This window comes from Phyllostomus discolor, chromosome 10 (assembly GCF_004126475.2).
Source record: "Phyllostomus discolor isolate MPI-MPIP mPhyDis1 chromosome 10, mPhyDis1.pri.v3, whole genome shotgun sequence".
Taxonomy (NCBI): Eukaryota; Metazoa; Chordata; class Mammalia; order Chiroptera; family Phyllostomidae; genus Phyllostomus; species Phyllostomus discolor.
This window is the reverse complement of record NC_040912.2, coordinates 28,468,053-28,495,304: the sequence shown is the minus strand read 5'-3', so window position 1 is coordinate 28,495,304 and position 27,252 is coordinate 28,468,053. Positions and strand designations below refer to the sequence as shown.

The 27,252-nt window shown below is 41.3% G+C and overlaps 1 protein-coding gene across 1 annotated transcript; it reads right to left on the bottom strand.

Annotated features, from left to right (window-relative positions):
- On the bottom strand, nt 1-27,252 carry PON3 (paraoxonase 3). The gene is made up of 9 exons (XM_028525679.2): nt 27,114-27,252; nt 25,634-25,704; nt 21,549-21,604; nt 14,535-14,700; nt 9,548-9,674; nt 5,242-5,439; nt 4,079-4,160; nt 3,703-3,831; nt 1-1,073 (listed from the first exon to the last, which is right to left on the bottom strand). The coding sequence occupies exons 1-9, from the start codon at nt 27,185-27,187 to the stop codon at nt 915-917; spliced, it is 1,062 nt and encodes a 353-aa protein (XP_028381480.1). The 5' UTR covers nt 27,188-27,252; the 3' UTR covers nt 1-914.

Genomic DNA, 27,252 nt, shown 5'->3' with positions numbered 1-27,252 from the left:
GTAAAATAAGGGTTACTGCAACACCAGCACTATGATACCACGTGACAGTGGAGGTGATAAGCCAGAGGTCACTGAGCGATTAGCAGGCAGGGAGCATGTACAGTGCGGAGACGCTGGACAAAGGGAGACTCACATCCAGGGCAGCAGGGAATGGATGGCCCAAGATTTCATCCTGCTACTCGGAATGTCATGCAATTTAAAACTTTTGTTTATTTCTGGAAATTTTCATGTAATGTTTTTGGACTGTGAATGACCACAGGTAACTTAAAGCATGGAAAGTGAAATCACGGATACGGGGCAACCATTGCACAAATGAAGGCTGGTTACAAAGGAGGAGGTCAGCCCTGCTTGCCCTAAGTGAGGCCTCTCTCAGTCAGACTTTCCAGCCCCTGGTTCCTATGTCTGCACTGGGGGGAGAATGCAAGTTTGAGGAGGTCTTTGGGGAGTCCTGTGATGCCAAATCTTGCTTTTATCCACACGTTGGGCATTTGATTGGCAGTTTGTGCCTAGCACAATTGAAGGAAAAGAAGGGGGTTGTAAATATTTGAATATCAGCTTTTCTCCCAGTCTGGATGGCGGGTGGCTCATAACATGACAGTTCTAGGGGGTGGTTTTGCCACAGCTGCCGAGGAGTCCTAGGGGACTTGGCCACGTCACTCACCACACCTTCCTGTGGAAAGAACACCAGGGGGACTAGACAAAACGAGTTGAGAGATTTGGCTTATTGTTGAACTGTCACTATCTTGACTTTCAGTTTGCTGAAGACTAGGTAACCTTTCTGCTTCTTAACTTCTACCCATAAGAAAAGCCAGGCACGCTTTTGTCGGCATTTGCCGTTTACTTGCAGTTCTACTTTTTACAGAATGAGGGGTTTACTTTAACCAAACACGTAGCCTTTTGGGATCATCCAGAGTCTAGAGCACACAGCGCAGAGCTCTGTGATATATGGTGCCTATGAGAAGTGTCCTTTTGTACATGGAAGCTACAGTGCTGCCCTGGAGAACAGAGCCGTTATTGGCATACTCGGTGCTTATACTGGGCTTCTCAGACAGAACATTCTGGATGCGGAGAACCTGCCAAAAAAAGATAATTTATTAGTACACTGTATGAGCAAACAGCCATCAGTGATGTTTTCCTTCCCAATACTCTAGGACTGATATACTTCTCAGAAATCAATGAGCTAAAATTTGTGTCTCTTCAACCATATTTTGCTTCTTCTGAAGAAAGTGTTAATGTCCTAATGATATCTATGCAGTCTAGTGGACTAGTTTTCTGACATTAGACATATTCTCATCAGAGGCACAGGGAGAAATGAAAAAGGGACATCTGGTTACTAAGCCAACCCCACCTGGTAACCAGTAGGATGGGAGTCATCCTGGCTGGAGCCCCCTCACATCCCAGAAGTGGCTAGGAAGCGTAAAGAATGCAGCTTTGGAATTCAATCTGACTCATCCCTACCTCAGACTGTTATGAATCCCCAGGATTAACATACGTTAGGTTGCTAATCAGTAAAAATAAAAGTGTTCAAGTTTCCAAAGAGGCTGGATGAAGTTCATTCAAATTGGACATGATAGGGATTAAAGAAAACCACTTCAAAATTCACAAGTCATTGAGTCTATATGGATATCTCTTATTAGAATAGTTTAGTTGAGGTTCTTTTTTTTTAATCTTAAGAGAAATCCTACAACTGCATCTCAGGTTTGTTACAGGAAAATACTCAAGCCTGGAAATGATGTAGAAAATATTAGCTTCAACCAAAAAGAAAGGGTGTCAGTGATTGTGAAGAAAGAAGTCTTACCTAAAATAAACTAATGGTTCAACTTGAAAACATAGACATGAAAAAGATCCTAAACAATTTTCAAATTATTGTATAGGTTGTATTTTAATTTTCTTAAAGCAGACATTTTTGTTGGGTGTTTGTAGAATAGTTATCAGTTTTGGGGGGCGCACATCTGAGGCAAAGGTAGCTTGCTAGTTTAGGGTAATGATTCTTCAGGCTTTAGGTTCAGGCTGGACTTTTGTTTCTTTTTACATTTCTTGCTTTTTTTTGTTAAAGAAGATGAGACTAGTATGTTAATAAGAGAAACAATTTTAAAGAACTGAAGAAAAGCAATACAAGAGGGGGGACCCCAAAAGACTGAAATTATCTTCTGAAGGGCTAAGTGAGTGCTCTAGGAACTCATCCGTATCAGTGTACCAGCTGGTGTTGTTGTGAGAGGCTGTGTTCAGCTTTGTGAATTTTTTTTGAAGACTCTTTCAACTCATTTGCCCATTTCATAATGGATGATTTACAGGAGCACCTGTGCTGAGTGTTTAGCAGTTTTTGACCAAAAACGTCATGACCCCCCCATGCCCCATTCTTCCTATTCACCTGATCTCTCCCTAAGCTACTTTTTTTTTTTTGTTTCCCCGGATGAAAAAAAGTCCTTGAAGGGAAATGTTTTGCCAATGTGGAAGAGATGCAAGCACTAAAAGGCATCAAAATCAACAAGTTCAAAAACTGTTTCGAGCAGTGGAAAAAACATCTCAGTAGGGGTACTGCATCAAATGGAGAGCACTTTGAAGGTGACAGAAGTGTAAACATGTAAGAGTAAATACATAATACTTAATAAATAAACCCAGTATTTTGGGATCCCCCCTCACATTAGAAGCAGAAATAATTGAGTGTTCTAGTGCATCCATGGGTCAGTTACGAGCCTAGGGTTTGAATCTGTTTCCCTACCGCCCAAACCTGGATTCAAAAGTTGTATCTCTCTTCAAACCTTACTGCCTACCCTGATCTCTATTTCATCATAGGCCCTGTCTGTCCCCCTGTTCACACTACTCCAATCCTGTTTATTATACTTTCTCCCCATAGAACTTACCACCTTCAAACTTATTATATAATTTACTGTTTCTTATGCTTATTATTTATTGTTTGCCCCCCTCCCTAAGAACAAGGATCTTTGTATATTTTGTTTGCTGATATATCCTAAGCATTGAAACAAGTCTGGTATATATGCTCAACACATTTTGTGACTAAATATCTCAGAGTATATCTGCAAAGAATTTATATCTATATTTAAATTCACTTGATATTTTTTATTCTTAAGCTTAATGCTATGGAAAATGCAATGCATTAAGCTGTTGTTTTTAATGCCATCTAAAATTCAAAGGCCTATGCTATTGTTTTAGAAGAGCCATTAAATAACACAAATAATATCTTTAAAATAAGTGTTAAAGACACTCTTTAACACTACCATATATATTAGAACCTGGTGGCAAAAAGTTAATTTTGTTTTGAGACTACAGCCATTTAAACCCTTTCATCTGAGCTTCATGTTTGGTCTTGTGAAAGAAAGTGGTTCTGTGTATCAGTCTCCTCAGGGCCTGCTCTGAGCCTCCATCCTGACTGGAAATAGGAATAGCAGCCTTGGTCAACATGAATAATCAAGCTCATATTTTCCCCCTATTCCCAGTGGAAAGTATAGCCCCGGCTAGGATGGGGCACACTGTGTAGCACTGATGTTAAATCAGTATCCCGTAACCTGGAAGGGTTAATGGGCCATATCTCCTCGTCCTGGCAAAATCTTTCCTTGTTCCATATGTTCATTTGTTCATTTCTGGAACATCATGTGTGACCCACTCGATACTCCCAAGTCATCTCAACAGATGTTCGTCTTAGAGCCTTGCCCGTGAGCTCAGAGAAGTATAGGAACTTACTTCTGACCCTGGCGGATCATCATGGTTATAGAGAAACAGCTTCATGGCATTAGGATGGCATCCTGCCCAAATATCTCCTGTGTCAGGATCGACAGCTAAGTTATCCACCAAGGTGTCCAACTGTATTACCTTCCAACAGAGAGGAAGTAGTGAGGATGTTGTTTTGACTTTCTTCCTTACCCCTCCTCCCTCGCACCAGCTCCTTCTGGCTCTAAAATTAGTATTAATAAGGGATTTACTGAATTTTAGAAATGCATGCACACCTTCACCATCATTTTTTTAAATTGTTTCCTTCATTCAAGGAGCACATTCCTAGATCAAGCATGGGAGCTAGTACAAGAGGCCACATTGTGTGGGCAAACCAGGGCACTTTTACCTTCAGTTGAGTTAAATCCCAGTTACCATGTATTTGCATTACATGGATATTCTTATCCATTACATCAGCTACATAGACATACCTTTGAAGTAAATCACATTTACATTTCAGTGGTATTAGCATTATTAAAGTATTATTAGTACTATAGTCATTTTAAAAGATAACACTAAATTTTATTTGGGATAACATGTATAAAAATTAACAATAGCTCAAGACACCACTATACTCGCTTTCTAAATCATAGCCAAAAAAAAAAAGATAATGGAGTGTAATGGAGTGGTATATTTAATATTCTTGAAGTGCTTTAAACATGCTCTGAACATGTGATGTCACTATAAAGTAATGAAATTGGTGTTTCTAGATGACATACAAGTTCAGTCTCATTATCTGGGACTCTTTAAATTGAATGCCTTTAAATTGAATGGAAGTAAGTGGACCTCTTATAAGACAAAAAGAGTCTCTATGTCCAAAAACTAGTCCTTGGCAAAAACAACCAGATGACCATGAAGCTCAATCACAATCATTTCTAAAAGGAGGAAGAACACTTAGAGTTGTTTTCCACAGGGATCATCTCTAGTCGTGGTCTCAAATTTATGTATTTATGGTACTGCTCTTTAAAAAAAAACAACCTTCCATTTTAAAACACTTTAAAAGAATTTTCCATAAAACAGCATGCTTCCTTCATAAAAAGTATTTTCTCATAGAAAACTGCTGCAGAGTATCAGTAAGTCTGAAATTTATACAATTGCCATGCCCAGTCTAAATTGGGCCCCTCTTTCTAATGAGAACTTTTGAGGGACTGAACTTAGTTATGAGCAGTTTAAGGCCTTCCAGTCTCATAAGAGGCAGAAGTGTGGTGGCTTTTCTTTCCTTTTTGGTGTGTTAGATTAAGTGTATTTCTAGAGTTGCATAAGAAAAATTGAAACAAGGACTTTATATCCTGGAGTCCAAATTCCGCATTTCATTGGCAGGGGAGCCTAAGGTGCAAGAAGGCAAATGGTTTGCTTCAGATCAGACAGTTAGTAAAAACCCTGGCTACTGCTGATCCCTCCACACATGTATTGACTACTTAAGCTACGGAAGTAACCCACCTCTTAGGGGAAGGAGTCCACTAAAGTGTCAAGGCCCAAGGGTAGAAAAATCATAAAAAAGAGCTTACTTACTTTTTGTCTGGTGAGATTGTGATCCCATTGGCAAAATTAAATCCTTTGGCCACTATTTTGACCTCTTTTGGACTATAGAAAAGAACGTAAGTCCAGTGAAGGTCCATGATCATCTCTAACAGTGACAAGAAGTTGGTGAAATAGTGGTCTCTGGTGGCATAGAACTGTTCTGGTCCAAGAACCACAATGTCATTCACACTAAAGTGGAGACAGAGAAAGAGGGAGAGAACCTATGGAGTATTGCTATTGCTAAACAACAATTGCTGTCGAAGTCACCAAATCTCTACAAAGACCAATATTTTCATCAGTTTGCAAAAGTATATATGAACTAACATAAATTTTAAAAATCCATGGAAAGTACATGGTTTTTCATTGCCCTCATGGTTTTTTTTTTTTTAAACTGTTTGTTGCTTTCTCACTCCTCCCTTCCGCAGACATCAGCAAAAACAAATAAATATACAAATAAGCCTCAAACTCCAAATCTTGGATGTATAAATGTTTGTAAGAATCAAAATAAAAAGTTTCTGCACAGCTAAAGAAAACAGTATCAAAATAAAAAGAGAACCAACTGTATGGGAAATGCCAATGTATATTTGCCAATGATACCTCAGACAAGGGTTTAATCTCCAAAATATATAAAGAACTTACACAACTACACTCTAAGAAGACTAGCAACCCAATTAAAAAATGGGCAAATGACTTGAACAGACACTTCTCCAAGGAGGACATACAGAGGATCCAAAGACAACATGAAATGATGTTCAATATCACTAGCTATCAGAGATATGCAAATTAAAACCACAATGAGATACCACTTCACGCCAGTCAGAATGGCCATCATAAACAAAGCAACAAACAACAAGTGTTGGAGAGGTTGTGGAGAAAAGGGGACCCTAGTGCACTGTTGGTGGGATTGCAGACTAGTACGACCACTATGGAAAGCAGTATGGAACTTCCTCAGAAAACTAAAAATGGATTTGCCTTTTGACCCAGCAATTCCACTGCTGGGACTATATCCTAAGAACACTAAAACGCCAATAGAAAAGAACCTTTGCACCCCAGTGTTCATAGCAGTACAATTTACAATAGCTAAGTGCTGGAAGCAACCTAGATGCCCATCAGTAAATGAATGGATCAAAAAACTATGGTACATTTACACAATGGAATTCTATGCAGCAGAAAGAAAGAAGGAGCTCCTACCCTTTACGACAGCATGGATGGAGCTGGAAAGCATTATGCTAAGTGAAATAAGCCAGGCAGTGAAAGACAAATACCATATGATCTCACCTTTAATAGGAACCTAAACAACAAAACAAAAAAACAAGCAAAATATAGTCAAAGACACTGAAATAGAGGACAGGCTGACAGTGACCAGAGGGGAGAGAAGAGGGATTTTCAGGGGACAATGGGAAGGGTTCATGGGAACAAATTTAAAGGACACATGGACAAAAACTAGGGGGAGGGTGGTAATGGGAGGGAAGTGGGGAGGGATGGGTGGGTGGGCTGGAATGGGAGTAAAAGGGAGAAAACTGTACTTGAACAATGATTAAAAAAAAAAAAAGAATCATCTGTGGCAGTCATAGTCCAGTTCACCAACGGTTCTGGTTCTCCTCTTTCTGGAATTACGCTTCTCCAATACCCTTGGTTGTTGGCATGGCCATCCCACTTGCTTTGGCAGATGAAATGAAGTGATGGCTGTGACTTTTAGATGGAAGACCTCAAGAGCCAGTTTGTGACCTACCATGCTTACCCACTCTTCCACAGGAACCAGCAACTTTTCTAAGGATACACAGTGTGTTCCTCCTAGGGCCCTACATGAGGATAATGTAAAACTGAGTTCCTGTATCACCTACGTGAGAGACATGGCATGAGTGAGAAAGCAAAATGAAACTCTGTGCTTCTGAACCCCTAAAGACATTAGGGTTTTTCTTTTTTGCCATTGCAGCATAGCCCAAGTCATCATGATCTTTACATTTGCTCTGGGTAGGTAAGTGCTATTCTTTCTTAGCTATGTTCTCCAATACCACTATAATTTTTAAATGAGGTAAGTCTTACTCTTACAGTATTTAAAAAAAAGTAAAAGCATTTCAATTTTGGAAAAGTAAAAAAAAAAACAGTGACTTGAGAAAATGTAAAAATAATTAAATCTTTTTAGATTAAATTGGGAAGAAAACTTGGAAGGATCAGGGAAATATTCTGAGGTTTTGATGTATAATGACTTTCCCAAGGTCACTGGGCTACTCATCTTTTGAGTCTCAACATAAGTATTCCTTTCTTTAAAAAGTATTTCCTGACCCCATAGATTGAATTAAATTACCTCATGATGTGTTTTCATAGCACCTTGTTCTACCCCTTAAAATGCTTGCTCAAGTGTGTGTGTCCAAAACACAGGATATCACCAGATGTGCCTTGTGATTTGTGCATGCACAGGAGTGTAACACCCCTTGAGCTAACTTTGGACTGATGAGAGATAGGGTTGGTGGATAAGCTCTTTTCCCCTTCTTACCCTGACTACGTTGTCCTTATGTGGCTTCCTGGAGCATGACTCCATGCATTTAGCAATGGCTGACTTGATCATGTATTTGCTATAGACTGTCCCCCATATGAATGTCTAGAATGCTGCCATAACAAAGTACCACAAGCTTGGTGGCATAGAACAACAGAAACGTATTATCTTAAAGTTCTGGAGGCTGGAGGTCTGAGATCAAGGCAGGCACTGACAGGGCCATGTTCCCCTGAAGATTCTGTGGTGGGATCCTTCCTCGTCTCTGCCTGCTTCTAGCAGCCCCAGGCATGCCTGGGCTTGTAGATGCAACACTCCAACCTCACTCTCCACCTTCACATGGCATCTCCCTGTGTGCCTGCCTGTTTTCTTAGAAGGATACCAGTTATATTGGATTAAAGACTTAATTTTGAATAATATCTATCAGTAATCTTCTTTCCAAATCAGGTCATGTTCTGAAATATTGGGGTTAATGTTGCAACATATCTTCTTTAGGGAACAGTTCAACCCATAACACCCCTTTGCCCCACCTCAGGCTAGTCTCTCACTTTTGCATCCTGGAATTATACTCCCTAATTAAGTAATCCTGTATGGAGCTTTCTTCCAAGCTGTGATTTCTGAGGAACTTCCTGTGAGGTCATACATTATTGCACTTGATTCTCACAATGCCTGGTCAGATGAGTTAGGCCAATAAGAGAATCTGCATTTTCTGAGAAAATTGAAGCACAGGTTAAGTGACTCATCTAGTTCTTCAGTCACTCCATGGCTGTCCCGGTCCCCACTCTGTCTCAGAACCCAGCACAGTGGGTCATGAGAGAAGTTCAGGAACTTCAACTTCGCTTACTTCTTCTGCCCACTGCAGTAATTGCTCCCAGATTCTATGGGAGAAGTTCAAACACAATGTTGAGAAAGAGAACAAAAACAAGAAGGTGAACTTTCTTTTCTTTTCCCATTCTTCTATCTCATGGAAAGATTAACCTCTACTGTTCTAGAGCCCGTCTTTCAGTGTTGGGTTCATCTTATAAAAGAAGGTCTTCGTTGTTTGTGAGAACCTTGAAACAGGCAACCAACCTATCCACTAAAAAGTGTACTATTCCTTTTTTTCAACACAATAAGGAAGATGTTTTTTCATTGTGATTGAGAGCCCAGCATTGAATTCAGACAGATCTAGGTTGACACTCTGGTTCTGCCACTTACAAATTATTTAACATGGGCAATTATTTCACCTAAAACTCTTGAATCTCAGTTTACTCATGCCTATTACTAAAGGCTATTGTGAGCATTAAATTAAGTATTTTGGTACAGAGCCTGGCATATGGTCAAAACTTGATAAATGTGAATTTTTCATTATGTGCCCACAAGCTTCTTTAAAAATTCCCCTTTAAGCTCTCATTGAACAAAGGAGGAGCCCATCTGGAGGTTGGTTATAACACCCAGTGGGTGCGGCCCTCAGAACACACACAGCCTACCAAGATAACTAGAAATGGGTGGAGGTGTTTAAAGAGAGCCCCACAGTCGGTACCACATTGTTGTGGGGTAGAGGATGGAATTAGAGCTGGGAATCTAACTGAGCACCTGTATTGGATTAAAATGCTTTCAGGAAGTTGGAGAGCATAAAGACATTCAATACTAATACAACAATTTCCAGTGAGGTGCTGGGCGGTATCACCATGGGAACCTTTAGAGAGCTTCAGGAAACAATGCCACAGAACAAAAGTTTAAGAAAGCCTGCTGAGCCCAAGAAAACAAAGCACACAGCAGAGGTGCAAAATGAATAGAGTGCAAAACACCTTAATTCCATACCTTTTGAGAAGTTCGTGTTCTATAGTTTTCAGGTGTACCAGAGAATGTTGTTGTTCCTCAAATTTAAATATCTCCACAGTAGACTCCATGTGGGGATGATTCACAACATAAAGATACACAGTATGGTCTAAAGTGGGAAAAAAACATCATTTCTCATAAATTTACTTCTGTTGTAACTATTACTAGACTTGGTGTACAACTCGGTCGTGTCCAAGGGTTTTTCTCACACATCTTGCATTTGATCCCCAGAGTCTACCTTATAGGTAAGTCAGATAAATGTCAGTATCCATATTTTATCGAAGAAATTGAGACTCAGAGGGGGAAATGACTTGTCGGCAATTTTACTACCACCAAGTGGCTAAGCCAAGCCCTGACATTTCTACACAGTCCCTTCACCCTTACCTGCATCTCCTTTCTAACAGGAGGAGACAGAACTACAGTGGTGCACAAACATGGATGTGGTTTCTCCGGATGGCTCCTCACCAGGAGAAATAGGGACAAGCCAAAAAAGCTTTGCTGAGAATGCTTTTCAGTGAGAGTTCCCTACATTGCAACACACGTTCAAAAACTGTCGGGCTGTGTGATTTTCTTAAAATAAGCAACACTTGGCAGGTAGAGAACAAACTTTCGACATAAGGCAACCAGCTGAGGTTGCAATAACAATATTTGGTGAGGCCAATGGACACAGAATGTAAATATGAGTGCAATAGTAAAGAGACTAGCTGATTTGGGGTGTTACTAACCTCAAGAATGTTCAACTATCAGTTTTCATACCGGTACGAGAACTGCTGTGAATAGGATTGAGGGTAGTAATCAACTTCGCCAAGGACGGTTTTCTGATTTCTCAGGAACTCTAGGTCAGATGAGCTCTGGAGTTTGAAAAGGCCCACCACGCACTCCCCCTCAACCCCCACAAGACTTGACCTGAGTTCATCTCCCCTATTCCTTCCTTTGATGGGGTTTCCAAGCACATAATGGAGCAAACTTGGGCCCTGAGATGGCCCCCAAAACACATAGACACCTTGACCCAAATTAAGGAAAGAGGCTCCCTCACAGATGAACCTTTGTTTCAGTCTGACCCGACTTTGTTCCGGGGCCAGGGGTTTGGACTGCAGCCCTCAGCCAGACGCTCTGCCAGACACGGCCTGAACAATGCATGTGCTGTCCCGGCCTTGCCCTTCTTTAGACCCCCACTGGACCCCTCCTCTCATATAAGCATTGCCTGGAGAGAATGATGTTCTTCTCTGCCTCCTCATTTCATTCCAATTTATATGTGATGCTTTGGCCTTATGAACCAAATGCACAATTAAGGGAGGTAACTAATAAAATAAGATGTCAATCATATGCTCTGGTTCTGAAAGCCTGATTAAATGCCTGAGTGTTAATCTGTAAACTGTGAACTAGTCCCATCTGAAAAAATAAACAAACCAACTCCCATTCCCCCCCAGCCCCCCCCCCCAAATATACCTCCACCTCTAACACAATCCCATGCAATAAAATAGCTCCAACTCAATCTGATCACTCATTATACCTTCTCCAGTGAAGCATCATATGTCTAGTTAGGTGTCAGCCCAAAAAATGGTCTCTTTTGTCTTATTCAAGTAGAGCCTGGAGCCCAAATTTTACCCGAGTAAAGAACAGAGGATTAGAAGTAAGACCACCTGCATTCTAGTTCTGCAGCTGCCACTTACTACTGACAGGAGTGAAGCCACACTTCACTGCGTTTCTCTAACCACCACATCTCCATCTATAAAACTGAGCATTGATGTCTGAACTGCCTGTCTCATAGTGTTCATTCCTTTATTCATTTAGTACATGCCCATAGAACGCAGATATGGTTCTAGACTCTGGGGATCCAGCAATGGACATGTCACATACGCTTCTATGGTGATTATATTCTAAAGAAGAAAACGGGGAGGAAAGAATTTGTAAATAATCGAAACTGAAGTGGGAGATGACTTCTTCATAGAGTGGCAGCCACTCGAGCAGGGACAGTTAATCTTGGCTCCAAAGGAGCCAAGAAGGAGCTCCTGTAGAGCAACGGTGGGAGAAGGAAAGAAGGTTGGCATCTTTTAATGTTAATAAGAAACATTAGTTGCCATTTTGATGAGTGCTAAAAGAAGTACACGGAGAAGAATTAAAACCAGGTTCGTATCCTGAAACAAGATGTCAGGAAGGCTTCCCTGAGAAGGTGACATTTAAGTTGAGGCCTGAATGATGAGGAAAAGCAAGCCAGAAGCAGTGGCAAGACATTCCTGCAGAGGGAACTGCCATTGCAAAGGCCTGGAGGCATGTGGCATTGTACTGGACTAAAAGAAACCCAGTGTGGCTGGTCCAGAGAGTCAGGGGGAGAGGAATGTCCAGGGAGGCTGGAGAGGGCACCCAGATGGCAGAATGTGTCAGAGGCGCAACTGGGAACCCAGGTTATTTTGAAGATTTGTCGTTTATCTTCAGAGCAATGGGAAAAACATGGAGACTTTTAAGAAGGAAGTAACATGATCAGATTTGCATTGAAAATAACTCTTGCTTATGAAAACGGATTGAGCCCTGGCTAGTGTGGCTCCGTGGATTGAGCATGGGCTGAGAACCGTGGGATCGGCAGTTCAGTTCCCAGTGGGGGCACGTGCCTGGGTTGCGGGCTGGGTTCCCAGTGGGGGCCATATGAGAGGCAACCACACATTGATGTTTCTCTCCCTCTCTTTCTCCTTCCCTTCCCCTCTCTCTAAAAATAAAATATTTAAAAAATAAAAAGGAGATATATATAAAAGAAAAGGGATTGAGGTAGTATAAGAGGGAAGGTGCAGTCATGGGAAAGACATATTTGGTGCTTGGACTGGGATGGTGGCAGTGAGGATGGGGAGAGGCTCACAGCTTGAGTGGATACTGAAGAGGGAAACTGGACAGAGCGTTGTGACTGGTTGACTGCATGGGGTGGGGAGAGGACACGTGTCAGGTGGGATCCAGGGTTTTATTTTGAGGAATAAATAAGTTACGTATACAGGAAAATGCTTTGTAAACTAAGCAACAGAAAATTGTTAGGTACAATTGCCTTTTAAAGACGGGCTTGCTAAGCAAATAAACAGACATACAGGGGTGAGCATAAGTAAATTTACAGCTCTTTGTATGGAAAGACATGCAAGTCATGATTTATTGTAATAGCTTTATTAACTCATAAGAATGTCACAATGGCACAGTAAATCTATTTTTGCCCACCCCTGTATAAGATTTCAGGGTAATATTTAACCTACTTAATAAAATAGTGTTCAAGCATTTTAAAAGGTACCCATTTATTTAAAATTGAACAAGTCACTGTTGGTGCAGACGAAAGTTACTGGATAAGTGGATAGAAATAATTATGAATCATTCCTTTTTATTCACAAAATCAGTCCAGCCGATTTATACTGAACAATGCATTGTAATTCCAGCACATGTTTCAGATTAAAGGTCGTTACTTTAAACATTCTGAATTGCAACACTTCCATTTGGCCCTCCCTTATGTAGTTACTATTAGTTAGGTTTCACTGTTGTTGTTTTCTGCATGCTCTATGGACCCACAGATATTTAAAGTTTAAGTCAATCTGTACTTATGAATTATCCACAAGTAAAAATAATATTGGACATTGCTTTAAAGCATATGCAATGTATTAATACATAGGTTTTGTTTTTATAACAGCTTTTTTTGAGATATAACTCATACTTTTAAAATGTACAAATTAGTGGTTTTTAATATATTCACAGAGTGGTACAACCATAGCCACTAATTAGCACCAGAACATTTTCATCCCCCCAAGAAGAAATCCCATGCCCATTAGCGGCCACTCCCTGTTCCCCACTACCCCCAGACCCTGCCAATCACTAATCTAGTTTTTGTCTCAATGGATTTTATTCTGGACACAATATAAATGGAATCATACACTATGTGGCCTTTTGTGATTGAATTCTTTCACTGAGGATAATGTTTACAGTGTTCTTCCATGTGGTAACATGTCTCAGTACATCATTCCTTTTAATTGCCAAATAACATGCCATTACACAAACATACCACTTTCTACCAGAGGATGGGAATTTGGGTTGTTCACACCTTGGGGGTATTAGGAGAAATGCTGCTATGAACACTTGTGTAAAGTGTTTGTGTGGACCTGTTTTTGATTCTTTTGGGTATATGCCAAGGAGTAGGGTTTCTGCATCATGTCGTAACTCCATGTTTAACATTTTGAGGAAATGCTGAACTGCTTTCAAAAATGACGGCACCATTTTACAATCTCACCAGCAAAGTGTGAGGGTTCCAATTTTCCCACACCCTTGCTGGTGTTTGTTACGGTCTGTTCGTTATTATGAAGTGGTACCTCACCGTCAGTTTGATTTGTGTTTCCCTAATGACTAAGGATAGTGAGTAGCTTTTTGTGTGTTTGTTGGCTATTTGTATATCTCTCTAAAAGATGTCTACTGAGATCCTTTGCCCATTTTTTAATTGGGTTATTTGTCTCTTTATTGCTGAGTTGTAAGAATTATTTATGTATTCTGGATACAAGCCTCTTATCAGATGTATGGTTTGCAAACGTTGTCTTTCATTCTTTGGGCTGTTTCTTCACTTTCCTCATCATGTCTTTTGAAACAGAAAGCTTTTAATTTTGGTGAAGTCTGATTTATCTATTTTTTTCTTTTATATTATGCTTTTAATATCACAGAATTGTTTTCAAAGGTGCTTTAGTTTTGTATTTCTAGGTTAGGTTTCTGAGAATATGCAAACGTGTTCTGATGGTCAAATGAGAAGGAAGGGGGGTGGAGGAAGAGGGATGGCTCACTTCTAGTCTCCCTTCTTTAATGCGACACTTCAAAATGTGTTGATTCACATTTATTATTTTACAAATGACCATTTTTATGGTAACATAGCATCTTCTCCCCTTTCACATGAAGGTTAAGTGGTTGGCACTGAGTGGGTTGTATTTCCCTCATCCCCCCTCATTCCTAAGCTTTCAGGCTTTACCTTTGTCGATGAAAGTACTGATCCCATGTGGATTAAATGATGCTTTGTCAAAACCATCACTGATGGTTAGTGCCTGGACTCTTGGGTTTTGTTCATTCAGATCCATCATGAAGATTTGTCCTGGCTCATCAGGTGCAAAGCATGGCATGCCTGGATATTTTAATCCCTTTAAAAAATAGAGAACAAGTATGCACATATATGCATATCAAAACAATGTTTTCACATGGAAGTTAAAATCTCAAAGCTCTAAGTTTCTATTCAATTTCTGGGACTTTCCCCCCCTGTCACAGGTTGCCATTATCTGATCTGAGGGACTACCAATGTCATCAAAACCACTGGGAAAGGAAAAAACCCGAGTCAATGTTTCATGTAGAGAGAAGGGGGATAGCTGAAGTGGACAATGCAAGACACTGGGCTGTGTTACTTTGTGCAAGTGCCTTGGCCTGCCTTTGCCTCAGGTTCTTCATTTAGGAAATGAGGAAGTTAAAGTGTATGATGGCTAAGAGTCTATCCAGCCCTGATATTCTGTAGCTAACCTTCCGCAATGCAGGGAGAAGGGGTGTATGGTTCCACTGTATTGCTTCCATCCCTACATCCATTGTATTTCATAACAGAATTAGTCAAGAGTTAACATAGGGGAACCGGTCTCAGAGAGAATGACTGTTGACATAGGTTGACTGTTTCTGACCTATTTTGATCTTATAGATTTGTCTGAAAATTTGAACATGAATCTTTTTCTCTAAATAATGCAAAAAATTTCATTCCAGTAACTTGGACAGTGGCTCTGTTTATTGGAAGAACCAGGTGTTCATCAATCAATGATGATAGGCTTTTTGAATGTATTCGGCCTTTGGAGCATCACTGGTCATTGTGTCAGGTCTTGGGGTTGGTTTATTCTACACAAGTTACAGAACTCAGCCCACTTCTTTCTGGCATCCCTCCCCCATCACTCTGATATATATCAATATCAACAACCTTGTATCTTTTCTTGAACTCTGATTTTCACTTATACTCAACATAAACTCTCTCTTTCCTACTCTATCTTCTATCTCTGTCTCTCTCTTACCCTTCCCTTTCTTATAAATACACACACAGAGACAGACACACTCTTGCTTATAATGCTATTCTTGGCCCCTTCCACTGTCTTTCACCTCTCACCTGGGTGAGTGAATCTACATCTGTACATTTTTCTTAGAATAATCCTTCTATGTCTAAATCTTATTGGAAACCAGCTTTCCCACAGGCAATGCTGAAATGCACCAGAGAAGGTGCCATGCCCTTTCATATTCTCCTTAAGTCACCACACCCAGGGAGGGGCAGCATGCCCCTGGCCACAAACTTCTCCGTCCAGGCCACAAATATGCAATCATCAACCAGCAGCTAATCTTCTAAGGAAGCCACACTCTTTGCTTACTGCCTCACCAAATTCCTTACCAACTCCCCTTGCCCTGGTCCACCTCCAGGGCTAGTCTAAAATCAGGTCAGAAAAATCTACACACAAAGTTACTATCCCAGCTTCAACCAGACATTCAGTGATGTTTATCAGCCTTTTTATTTATTCTAATAGGTAATCTCCCATCCAACTATTAACCAGGCCCAACCCTGCTTAGTTTCCAAGATCAGACGAGATCAGACATGTTCAGGGTGCTATGGCCATAGACTCTAATAGGTAATCTATTGCATTTCTCCAAGTGTCTATTCTAAATTTGTTTCTTATCTTCCAGACCCCACACCTTCTTCCTCTTTATTCCAACAGATAGCTTTACTTCCTATTTTTCTGGGGGGAAAATCATAAACAAAAATGTAATCCAACATAAATTTCCTCTGATTCCCTGCTTTCTGTCTCTAATTCTTCAGTTTTATCAGTTCTCTTTCCTTCTCCCTCTTTTCTTAAGCAGAGAATATCCTTCTTCAGCTCTTCACTCCATCGTGTTTGTTTGGTTCCTTGTTCCCTTGGGCCTGTCTAGAAATTATATCCTCTCTCTTGCTTAACCACTTATTTTTCAGCAATGCCCCCTTCTTTTGCCTGAAAAATTGCTCATTTCTTGTTCCTTGAAATGAATCACCCTCTATGTTTACTACTTCTTCAAACATGCATTTAGCTTGCCTTCCCTTCACCATCACATTTCTTGGAAACATCACTTGATCTTGTTACCTGGTTTAATTTCCTCCAACCTTAATTGCCTAAAATCAGTATTCTATAATTTATAGAAATGCCTCCATAAAGGTCCTATCAATGACCTCCAAAATATCTTATTTGATAACCCTTCAACTTTCTCTTACCTGTATGTCTGCGGCATCTGACATCATGGTATACCCCTTTGTTTCTGGTCAAAACTCCAAAAATATAGAATTTCCCAATAGAAGTCTTGCTTTTCTTCTTTCTCATTCATCCCTCTTTCCTTCTAGCTCTATACTCTTTCATTGCAGATCTTATTCATGAGATTTTTGGTATTTCTCCTACACCAATGTTTTTTAAATCTATACATTTACCGGGAATCTCTCTCTGGAATTCTAGCTTGCATTCCCTCCCAACTTTCTTCTGAGGGCAGCTCATAATTAAATTGTCAAAACCAAAATCAACATTCTTTTCACAAATCCTGCCTCCCATTCACATTACGCTCCTTTAAGGGCATCCCCAATATCAGCCTACAAAATCCAGTCTGTATCAGATAGGATAGTAAGAAGCTAGAAAAATTCCTTGGCAGGAAGAATGGGGAAACTGAGGCAGACAGTTGCACACACTGGCTGAGCAATTTACATCCAGATATAGAAGGGCACCAGGGCAGAAAGCCTGGATACCTAGCAACAGGCAAAACTGGCATATCCTCCCCCTGGAATATCACTGGCCAGGCATTTTAGACCCCTGACCTTTCATATCACTGTCCATGGTGTTTAGATCCCCCTGGCCTTTCCTCCCAAGATAGAACATCTAGGTCTCAGCTGTTTTTCAGCACCAAGCCCAGAAATCAACAAAACCAGGTGGGCAACTCCAGGACCAAGTGCAATGACTAATGACACCCCTGTCCTGGCTCCCACCAATCAGTAGAGACCATGACCCTGAAAGGACACACCTGGAAAAGCTGATGAATATTCTCTTGAGATCTACTGTAAAATACCAGGTTTTAAAACCCTCAAAACAGAGGTCCCAGCAGGTGCTCTTTCTCTCAGAAGCACAACCACAGCTTTCTCTTCTCCCTTTTCTTCCCCCACTGGCATGCATCTCCTAAACTAAAGGGATCCCACAAGACTTGCAACCAGGATAGCAGTGGGCAGCAGCATCTCATGGAAGACTAACTCCCTGAACCTGTCTTCAAGACCCCCTTTTCTCTGACTTCTCAGTGAGCCAAAGCAGCTTCATCATAGCTCTTTTCTTTCCTATAACATTTCTAGGAGCCAAAGCAGCCCTGCCTAGGCTCTCTGCTGTTGCTTCTTCTAGCTCAGGTCCTTTCTTGTTTCACTGTCTCCAGCTGTAATAGACATACTCTCAAAATTACCTGGACTTGTGCTGTGAAATTGCTCCTGCACAAAACCAAGAACACAGACACTGCTGGGTGGCCTGAGGCAGACCCACTCTAGGCCTGGTCTACCTTCCCCACCCCCTACCCCACTCATCGCTGCAACCCATAGTCAATTGGTCACTAAACCCAGTGCATTAGATAATGGTAGTATTGAGGGAAAAAATGTCAGAGACATTGAATCCTTTCCTTTCCACCTGTGGAAAACCTTACCTTTCACCTGAGGAAAATTAAGCCCAGAGAAGTCTATTGCCTAAATCACTCAGATCATTAATTGTAGCCTCTTTTGCCATACCATAAAGAAAGGCTTGATAGGCAAGAATGTTGCCCAGGAGGGTAGCTTAAGGCAGAACACCAAAGCAAGTACCATGATAGTTTGGGGGTACATGAGGACATTGTCAGCTAGTGCAAAGACTGGTTATTCTAGAAATGAAAGTAATCTGATATGAAAATACAGGCGGGCCACTCCCCAAAACTTGGCTAGATTAAGCGTCATGATGAATGAAGCACCTCTGATAAGATGGCTTCCCACTCACTGGTTTTCTGTTTCAGGCAGTTGGGTGAGAATTTGTGGCAAGTGACTGTACAGTTCTTTTTATATCATTCACCACTGAAAATGCTGGAATCACTTGGAGGTGAGTCAGGAGAGTAAGAAGCCAGGAAAGTTTCCGGGCAGGGAGAATGGGAAAAATGAGACAAGAAAATTACACAATGCCACACAGTTTGAGCAACTTACAGTCAGCTGGTGAATTGTAAGAACTTATCTCCCCTAACCAAGGACACTTGAGAGGAAGTGGTTTATACCTCTCCTCCCTAACCAGAGAATACATAGCTTAAATCTCCCCAGCCTGGGAAATAGAGAACAGAGATCCCATTAATGTCTTGTGCCAGCTAAACCCAAGGACAGAATAAGTCAGGGGAACAAATGAACAAAAATCCCATTAAAAGCCAGACAGACCCAAGATAAAAGTAAAACAGTATAGCAGAACAAAGAATATTCCCAAACCTCCCTATGTACTCATTTTCACACACCAGCATATTAAAAGTACACCTGGAAAGCTGATGAATATTCTGTTGCAATCCTCCCCTAAGATTCTCGCCTGCAGAAAAAAGATGAAAAGCTCTCAGGACAAAGACTCAGGGTGGGCTCGCTCTAGAACATGCCCGTGCCTCTTTCCGGGCATGAACTTTTTATTTCCTCCTGAACTCTAAGGGTTCCCATGAGACATGCAGCCAGGGTTGCAGACGGCAGTGGCAGCTCAACCCAGGCTAACCCCCAATCTTGTCTCCAAGACCCCCCTTTTCTCTGACTTCACAGTGAGCTAACAGCAGCCCCACTTTGGCTTACTCCTTTTCTATAGCTTTTCTAGGGAGCCAACGCCTAGGTTCTGTCCTATTACTTTTTCTGCACTAAGTCCTTCTTTTGTTTCACTGTCCCCAGCCTTAATATATGTACTCTCAAAATCCCCTGGACTCATGTTGTAAAATCTCTCCTACAAAGTCAAAAACTCACACTGTCCAGGCCAGCCCAAGACAGACCCACTCCAGGCCCATCCCTGCCCTGGTAGCAGAGGTACAAGCATCTTACTTCCCCCAAGAGACTACAGCTATGTGTGGACAGGCAGTGAAGTCCTCCTCTGGCCTCATTCCCCAGCACATGCATTCAATAAATATTCATGCACTTGAGTATGCCAGACAGTACGTTCGGCGCTGAGCATGGCCATGAACATGCCAAAGTCCTAGCCTCAAAGAGCTTGAAATCCACAAAGACAGCACCAAACAAACTCATCAGATATGGTATTATATGTAAGCGCCTAAGCACAGGAACCTGAGGGACCAGAGAAGAGGCACTGCACCCATCAAGAGTGTTAGGGAAGGCTTTTCTCAGGAATTAAAGTGCCATCACAGTGAGCTCTCACAGGGAACTCAAAGTTAGCTGACACGTGTAAAGAAGGGAGGAACTTTGCAGTCAAAGAGAAGCATGCCAAGGACCAAGGTAAGGAAGCAAACAGGCTGCTTGGCCTTTCTAAATGGACTAAGAATACCTATCACACAGAATTAGCCTTGAGATCAGCAGCTCCCAGACATGTTCTCGGGTGGCAAGAAAGGGGGACAAGAGGAAATAAGAACAAGGACTTGAACTGATTATAATCATAAAGATTAAAAATAAACAAAGAACATCTCCCTTAGCTTGTAAGTTACCAGTTGTTTGCTAGTTTACAAAAAAATAGCTCTATTATTTAAAACTTCATGTTAACATTTCTCATAGAATGACTTGTTATGAAAATCGCTATTTTCTATATAACACTAAGTCAGTACTTTCAGTTCCAGTGAAACTAGAAAAGAAGCATACAGTGAAAACTACAAATATTATTTCCTAACAGCACAGAAATCTCCCATCTGTATTTATAATCATTTTGAAAAGTCTACTTGGCATAACATTGAAAATCTAAATTGTCCATAGAAAATTTAAGTCAACAAAGAAAAAGCATTTCTAGACAGCTTTGTTTTATCTTTGGTTTTGGAGAAAAACTGAAGACATAAAGTCCCTCCCACCCACCCACTTGCCTCCACACTTACCGCCACCAGCAGCAATTTAAAATTCAAACAAGACCCTGACTATATCATGCATATTTAGGAATTTAGAAATTCAGGCCATTAAGGATTATTATATGTGCCCCCTTTCTGACCAACATGATATAGATCTAAAAGGTCATGTTATTTGGTAGTACATGGAACTAATGGTAGTTCCATTTTCATGGCCAAAATGGAACATTAAAACATGCAATTCCAGAAATCAGAATTCACAAGGAAAATGTAGTCAATCTACTTTTTCAACATCTTACAGACCGCTTCAAATTGCAAGTGATTCAACAAATTTATGGTAATTTTCAACATCTTTACAACATATACACTTTAATTCATTGAAATTCAATCCCTCACATAGCTTCCTGATCATCCCAAGCCTGTGAAAATGGTACTGGGAATAAAATGCAGGCTTTTCTGTACTTCTCTTTGAAAGAGCTGGAAAGAATGAAAGGGAACCCAAGATGGAAAATGCTTGGGTTTTGAATTGAGTAACGTGGGTAACAGTCAATATGCAAACATTTACTGAGCTCCCAGTACAAGCAGGCCTGGTGAGAATACTAGTTAGTGAGAAAATGATTACCCGAAGCTAAGCCTGGCCAAATAAGGCAAACGTGGGGATGGACAGCAAAGAACAGAATTGGAGATTAGTCTAGGACTTGAACAAAAATCATTAGACATTTACTGAGACCCCACTGGGTATGAAATTGCCCACAGGGAACCAGCCTGAGCATTGCTGTGGTGCCCTGATTAGCCCTCCAGAATCCTGCTTCAGCTTTTTTAGTTGGCTGGTTTACCTGCAGGTGGGCTGAGTGTGCAGGGGTCTGTCTGGCAGTTTTAGTCGGTAACATTGATGTGCTGCCTATACACATATTGACATGAGCTTCTGAGGGGTATGGAAGACACTTACACTGGAGATAAAAGCCAGCCCACTAGGAAGTATATCAATATCTTCAGAGCCATTTTCTGCAAAAGAAGCAAAGGATCACAAAAATGCATGTTTGAAGACTTAAGAGATAAATTTCACAGTCAAAAGTTTGAATTTCTTTTGAAAACTTCATTGAGTTTTTGCAACTATTTACTTGGGAAACTGTATTAACTTTCAAGAATCCCAGAGGCATGCTACTCTACAATAAAACCTGAGTCAGACTCCAATATGATTTTTTTTTTGTTTTGGAATTCCATCTCAAGAGGGAAAAAAGCAAATAACTATAAAATAAAGTGATATCCTAGATTTATTCTTTAAATAATGACTTCTATCATCTGTCCCAAGAGGTTCCACTTTATTTTCCTGATCTATGGACCAAGTGGTAACATTTGGAAAGTCATCGATCATTGTGAAGGTCTCTTAAAGGCCTCTCTGCCTAGCATTTTTCTTTTTCCAACTTGTTGAGGTTCAGAAAGTCTTTTGTTATATAATCATACTGGGAAATTGTTGAGTAATTGCTCTCTTTTACTAAGGCAATTGCTTGAAGACAGACTATTAAATATAGATGCATTTGAAAGAGTTTGGTCAGATCTCTGTCCACTGAGAGTTGGTCTTGAGCATTTTTCTTGGGAAAGAAGCACATAATAAGTCACGACTGTGACCAGGATGGAAAAGGGGTTTGCATGGCTCCTAGTAGATAAATGCTTTGATAAACAGAATGCGGTAGAAATGATGCATAGGATGGATGTATAAAGTCACAGCCATAGCTTTTGCTGGTTCTCTCTCCCTCTCTTTCTCTCTCCCTCTCCCTCCCTCACTTTCTGCATAAAAGCTGGGAGACCTGGGAGCCCTAAACATAAATGTAAGAAGTCAGGCTACCTTCAAGCTACTGAGGAGAGAGACTAGGGAGAGACCACACAAGACAGAGAGGGGATGCCCTAAGGCACCTTTAGATACGGGTCACGCCGAAGCATGACTATCAAATGCTACCAATCATGTCACATCTTGGAGCGAAGGTTGTGACAGCCTGCTGAAAAAATAAATGGAACCTACTGTGGTATAGAAATGTATCTTGGACACATTGGAAACTGCAGGAGAGAAAGGGATGGAGGGGATGATAGGAAGCCACCAAAAACACAATGGTTGTCCCTTGACAAACCTGCTCAGGACAAGTCCTAATAAAGCCATTCAGATTTCAAGTGTAGCTTTGAGGAGATGCCAAGGGCAGCCAAATAATTGCCTGGTTAAAACAACCATCGGCTCCAAAGCTTTGGGGTAAAGATGAACATAATACAAAAAGATCTATGAGATATGATTTCTGGATTTCTTTTTTTTTTTTACCTCTCATCCTTTCTACCCAGAAAGCATATTGGAGAAGGAAAAGGAAAAGACAGTTTCTTCCAACAATAAAATAACTCCCAAAATTCTGGGTTGTGAAGAAAACACAAATCAGAATCCTGCCCCTCCCACCCTATTACTGCCTACCACACTCTGCCTAAAATCCTTTAGTGGTTTATTTATCATTGCTTCATAAAGCCATTTACTCATCAAATAATTCGGTCTCGTGAGTATTGTCTCATTAGTGGCCTTTTCTTAAATATCCAGCCTGCCTTGTTTTGATCAGCCCTACTTATTAATAGTTCACTTTTTGCACCTCAGACTTTGTTTTCTGCCACCACCATACTTCCTGAATCTCCTGTAATACAAACGTGTTGCCAGTAGGTAAGAAAGGTGGTGCTATGCAACAGAGTACAACGCACAGAAGAAACCATCCTGGCTCATAATCTAGGCCTGCTGCCCTCTAGTTCCAGGCCACTGGCAAGTGACATTGTTCTTCTGTGTGTCAAATTCCTAATCTGCAAGGACAGATGGCATCACCCACCTCCCAGGTCAGTTATGAGGATGATGTAATCATTGGTAAAGGTCTCAGCAGAGTGTTCATAGACAGTAGGCAGAATTGTTTTTTTTAAATATGCATCAACATTGTCCTGCTGACAAATGACCCATGCTCATTCTAACTTGTTTAGTTCTCCAAAATAAAATGTAAATATGCTATCAGATACAAGAAGCAACATGACATTTTTTTTCTTCTCCTCCTACTCTGCTTCCTTCAAATCATTCTCTTCAAAATATTTGGATAATCAGTACATTGATTTATATGTTACAATATTAGCTGTAGTTTTATCTTCTCAAACATGTTTGATTTACATAATCTAAGAGTGTGGCTAGATACTAGCGATCATCTAGTCCAGTGATTTTCAACTTTTTTCATCTCATGGCACACATAAACTAACTACTAAACTTCTGTTACACACCAAAAAGTATATTTTTATTGATCTGACAAAAAATAGGTACGATTTTTATTTATTCACCCCCAGATGGCTATTGATGTGTTGGCTGTTGTCATTTTTTTTTTTTTTAATTTGACAACCTAAGGGAAACGAGGTCAGTGGCCCTGACTAAATAGTCAGGTATTGCATGTTTAAAAAACTCTTGGGGCACACGGCTTGAAGATCGCTGACTTAGACAATTCTGTCATTTCCAGGTCCTGCATGAGCCCCTGACTTTCGCTCAGGCTGGGACACCCAGCACAGAGAATCGAGCCTCCTTAAAGGTGCCTTGTAGCCATTCCTTCCCAGGTCTCGTTTATCCCCCAGGATACTGTCAGGCAGTGGGGCAAGGGTCCCTGTTATTCAAAAATGCACATATTCCTATCCCTTCTCTGTCAGAATCCGTGCTGGAGCTCAGGCTGTAGAAAACAAACGTCAGGAAGGAGTTTGTCTTCAACCCTTTCTGCTTTCTAGCCGGTAGCACAAACCTCCTCTAAGACCAAGGGGCACAACGGCCAGGCCACTTTTTTAAAGAAATTTGGGAGGGGAGAGAGAGGGAGAGAGAGAGAGAGAGAGAGAGAAAAGAGACCCAATTTTAAATGGGTTCTTATTCTCTCAGATTTCATATATCTATATTACAAACTCCTATCACAATGGACTATGCTCTCATCCTGTCACATGTTGATAAATAAGCCACAGTCCTTGACCCTAGGGAGTCTGCAATCTGATATTGAGAGAAAACACTGCTAGCTATAAAATAAAGCATGTGGTAGGTGTCATAAGTGAGCCAGACTTTCAGAGTGCTGTGAGAATTCAGAGGTGGGAGGGATATTTGCAGCCCACTTCAGCAAGCAGAGATGAAATCAGTGGAGGGAATTTCATAAACAAAGGTGAGAGAGTGAAAAGAACTCACTCCCAGAACAGTGAAACAGAATCTAACTAAACTTTTTTCTGGGAGTGCCGGGGAAAACGGGACGCCTGGAGCCAACATCAGCGGGCCCGGCAGTCACTGGCAGGAGAGATCAGCCCTGTGTGCGGGCACTAGGAGGTGGCTGTCAACGTGTGTCCGTGTGTCCGGTGGAACAGTGAGGGAGAAAGGGAAGCAATGGTTTGATTGCGAACTGAGCCTTTTTGAGAATAGAGGTGTAGTGCCTAAGGGAAGTGTAGAAGAAGAGCTGGTTGTGCGTGGGGAGAAAATACCAGAAACACAAAGCAGAATAAAGTGGATTTTAGATTGGAAAACGCCTGCTTCTTGAGAGGTTAGGGGTCTGGCTGTGGAATTTCAATTAATCTCTCTAAAGACATCTCAGTGGGCAGTGAGGTCCTGGTAGGCAAAGGGTAAGTCATATCCCTGATGGTACTTGCAGACACATTTTGAATGAGGTGGCACTTGAAGCCAGAAATATCATTGAGAGGGAAGAAGAAGAAAAAAGAAGACAGGCAAGAGAAGACGACAGAGAGGAGGAGAGAAATGTCACAGAAGGGACAGGAGGAGAGTCTGGTGAGGGAAAGGACAAGGACGAGTCAATGACATTGTTCAAATGATAGAGGGACATCAGTAAGCAAGAGACCTGAGAAACAGCTGCTGGTTTTGCCACTGAAGAGAACCCTTGAATGCCGGGGCTGGGCAGCTGGGGTTTGAGGAGTGGCAGGGGACTAAATCAGTTGGCAGCCTCACTCAGGTGGGTGGTGACCAAGAAACTTTGCTGACCCCTCCCGGTACTGTCACATACGTACCAATTCCTTCAATGAGGTGGCAGTTATGGGGGTCTACTGGCTCCACTTCTCGAAAGGCATTCAATTTTTGTCTGTGGAAGACAATAGTACTGGAAGTGAATGAACGACTTCCAAAATCAATGTCTAAACGTGGTCTTTAATTCAGTTCATATTCATGAACTCTCTTTCATCATTTATAGGCAATAGAACAAGCAGGCTATTCCTTTTGTTTACATTCATTCACATAATGTGGATATTATGTGGGTAATGTGCCTGTATCAGCTAATCTCACCCAGTTATTATTGAAAGACTAAAATGCAATTATACATGGACAACACTTTGCTGCCCAAATAGACGATGATATTTAATAGCACGAGTAACTAAATGTACAGTATCATTAATTTAAAAGTACAAGATGTGTTATCTAATTTGACAAAGTGACGTCTGTTATAAATCTGCACTTGGCACCCCTTAATCCACCATGGCCTTGCCTTTTGACTCATCCTCCTCCCCAAACTGCTTTCCCCAAGTTCAAATTCCCCGAATAATTAAACCCTGTGGCCATTGCTTTAACTTCATTGTTTTAAAATTTCTATGCTGACTTACTTTGTAGTTCATCAAACTAACCACAATCTAAACAATTGGCCACACTATTTTTCAATATAGTGCTCTTGTTTCCACAGTGAAACATTCTTTTAAATGCCAGGGATATGTTTAAATTTTTATTAAGTAGTATTCAGGAAGGCTCTACACTTAGATTCCTCTTACCATCACTGTTAAAAAATATGCCTTAGATCGAGTTTATAATAATTATTTTTTTTTATGATTCTCTCTCTTGGGCACACTGGGAGCAAATCTTACAATAAACATACTCAAGCTGAACTAGAAAGTATTACCAAAGGCTCTTCAAGAGATTCCAGCTTCCACTTAGAGAAATAAGTAAAAACACCCCAACTACAACTGAAGGGAAGCAGAGGTTTTAGATCCACTCAGAAACGTGCGGCGTCACCTAAGATTTCCTTTTCCTAGCTGAGCATTGACTCTTCTGAGATACTTCGGGCTATCACCACTAGATCTTCTACTTCAAAAGCTCAAACACCTACAGCACAGCAGTTGCCACCTGCGAATTTAGGCTCATCCCGCTCCTGCCTGAATAGCTCTTAACCTGGGGAGTTCTGCAACTACGACTCCTCAGTGTTTAACTGGCCCTGGGGTAATGTCTGAGTCAGCCACAAACATCCGGATAGCCTGGTTTCCTCTTCCAAGCCCAGCGCTTCCGGCGAAATTTTTACAGGAGCAGAACGCTGAGAGCGACCTGGAAGCGGGCTTGGGTGATTCGCTCACTTTCCACCTCAGTTTGCTGGGTGGAATTGAGGAGCGAGGTTCCAAAACTGCTCACTCTCACTCTTCCTACTGGCTAGGAAGGCGGCACTGGGAAGCCCTTGACCTTACTTCAAAGATGAAAGAGTGCCGAGGATGCCCCATCAACACGCCAACTCACCTAAGCATCCAAACCCTCTCCCCGATCAGGGCCAGGCCGGCCCCAAGAAGGGTCAGCACCATCAGCTTCCCCATGGCTCCGGGTACCCAGTGCAGTCCGGCCGAGCGGAGTTTTCTCAGAGGGCGGGGCGACCGGGCTC

Coding starts and splice junctions, on each gene's coding strand:
- PON3 (XM_028525679.2), bottom strand. CDS start 27,187: ATGGGGAAGCTGATGGTGCTGACCCTTCTTGGGGCCGGCCTGGCCCTG. Junction 25,705..27,113: donor GAGAGGGTTTGGATGCTTAG/GTGAGTTGGCGT, acceptor TGTCTTCCACAG/ACAAAAATTGAATGCCTTTC. Junction 4,161..5,241: donor ACAATCTCACCAGACAAAAA/GTAAGTAAGCTC, acceptor TTTACTTCAAAG/GTATGTCTATGTAGCTGATG.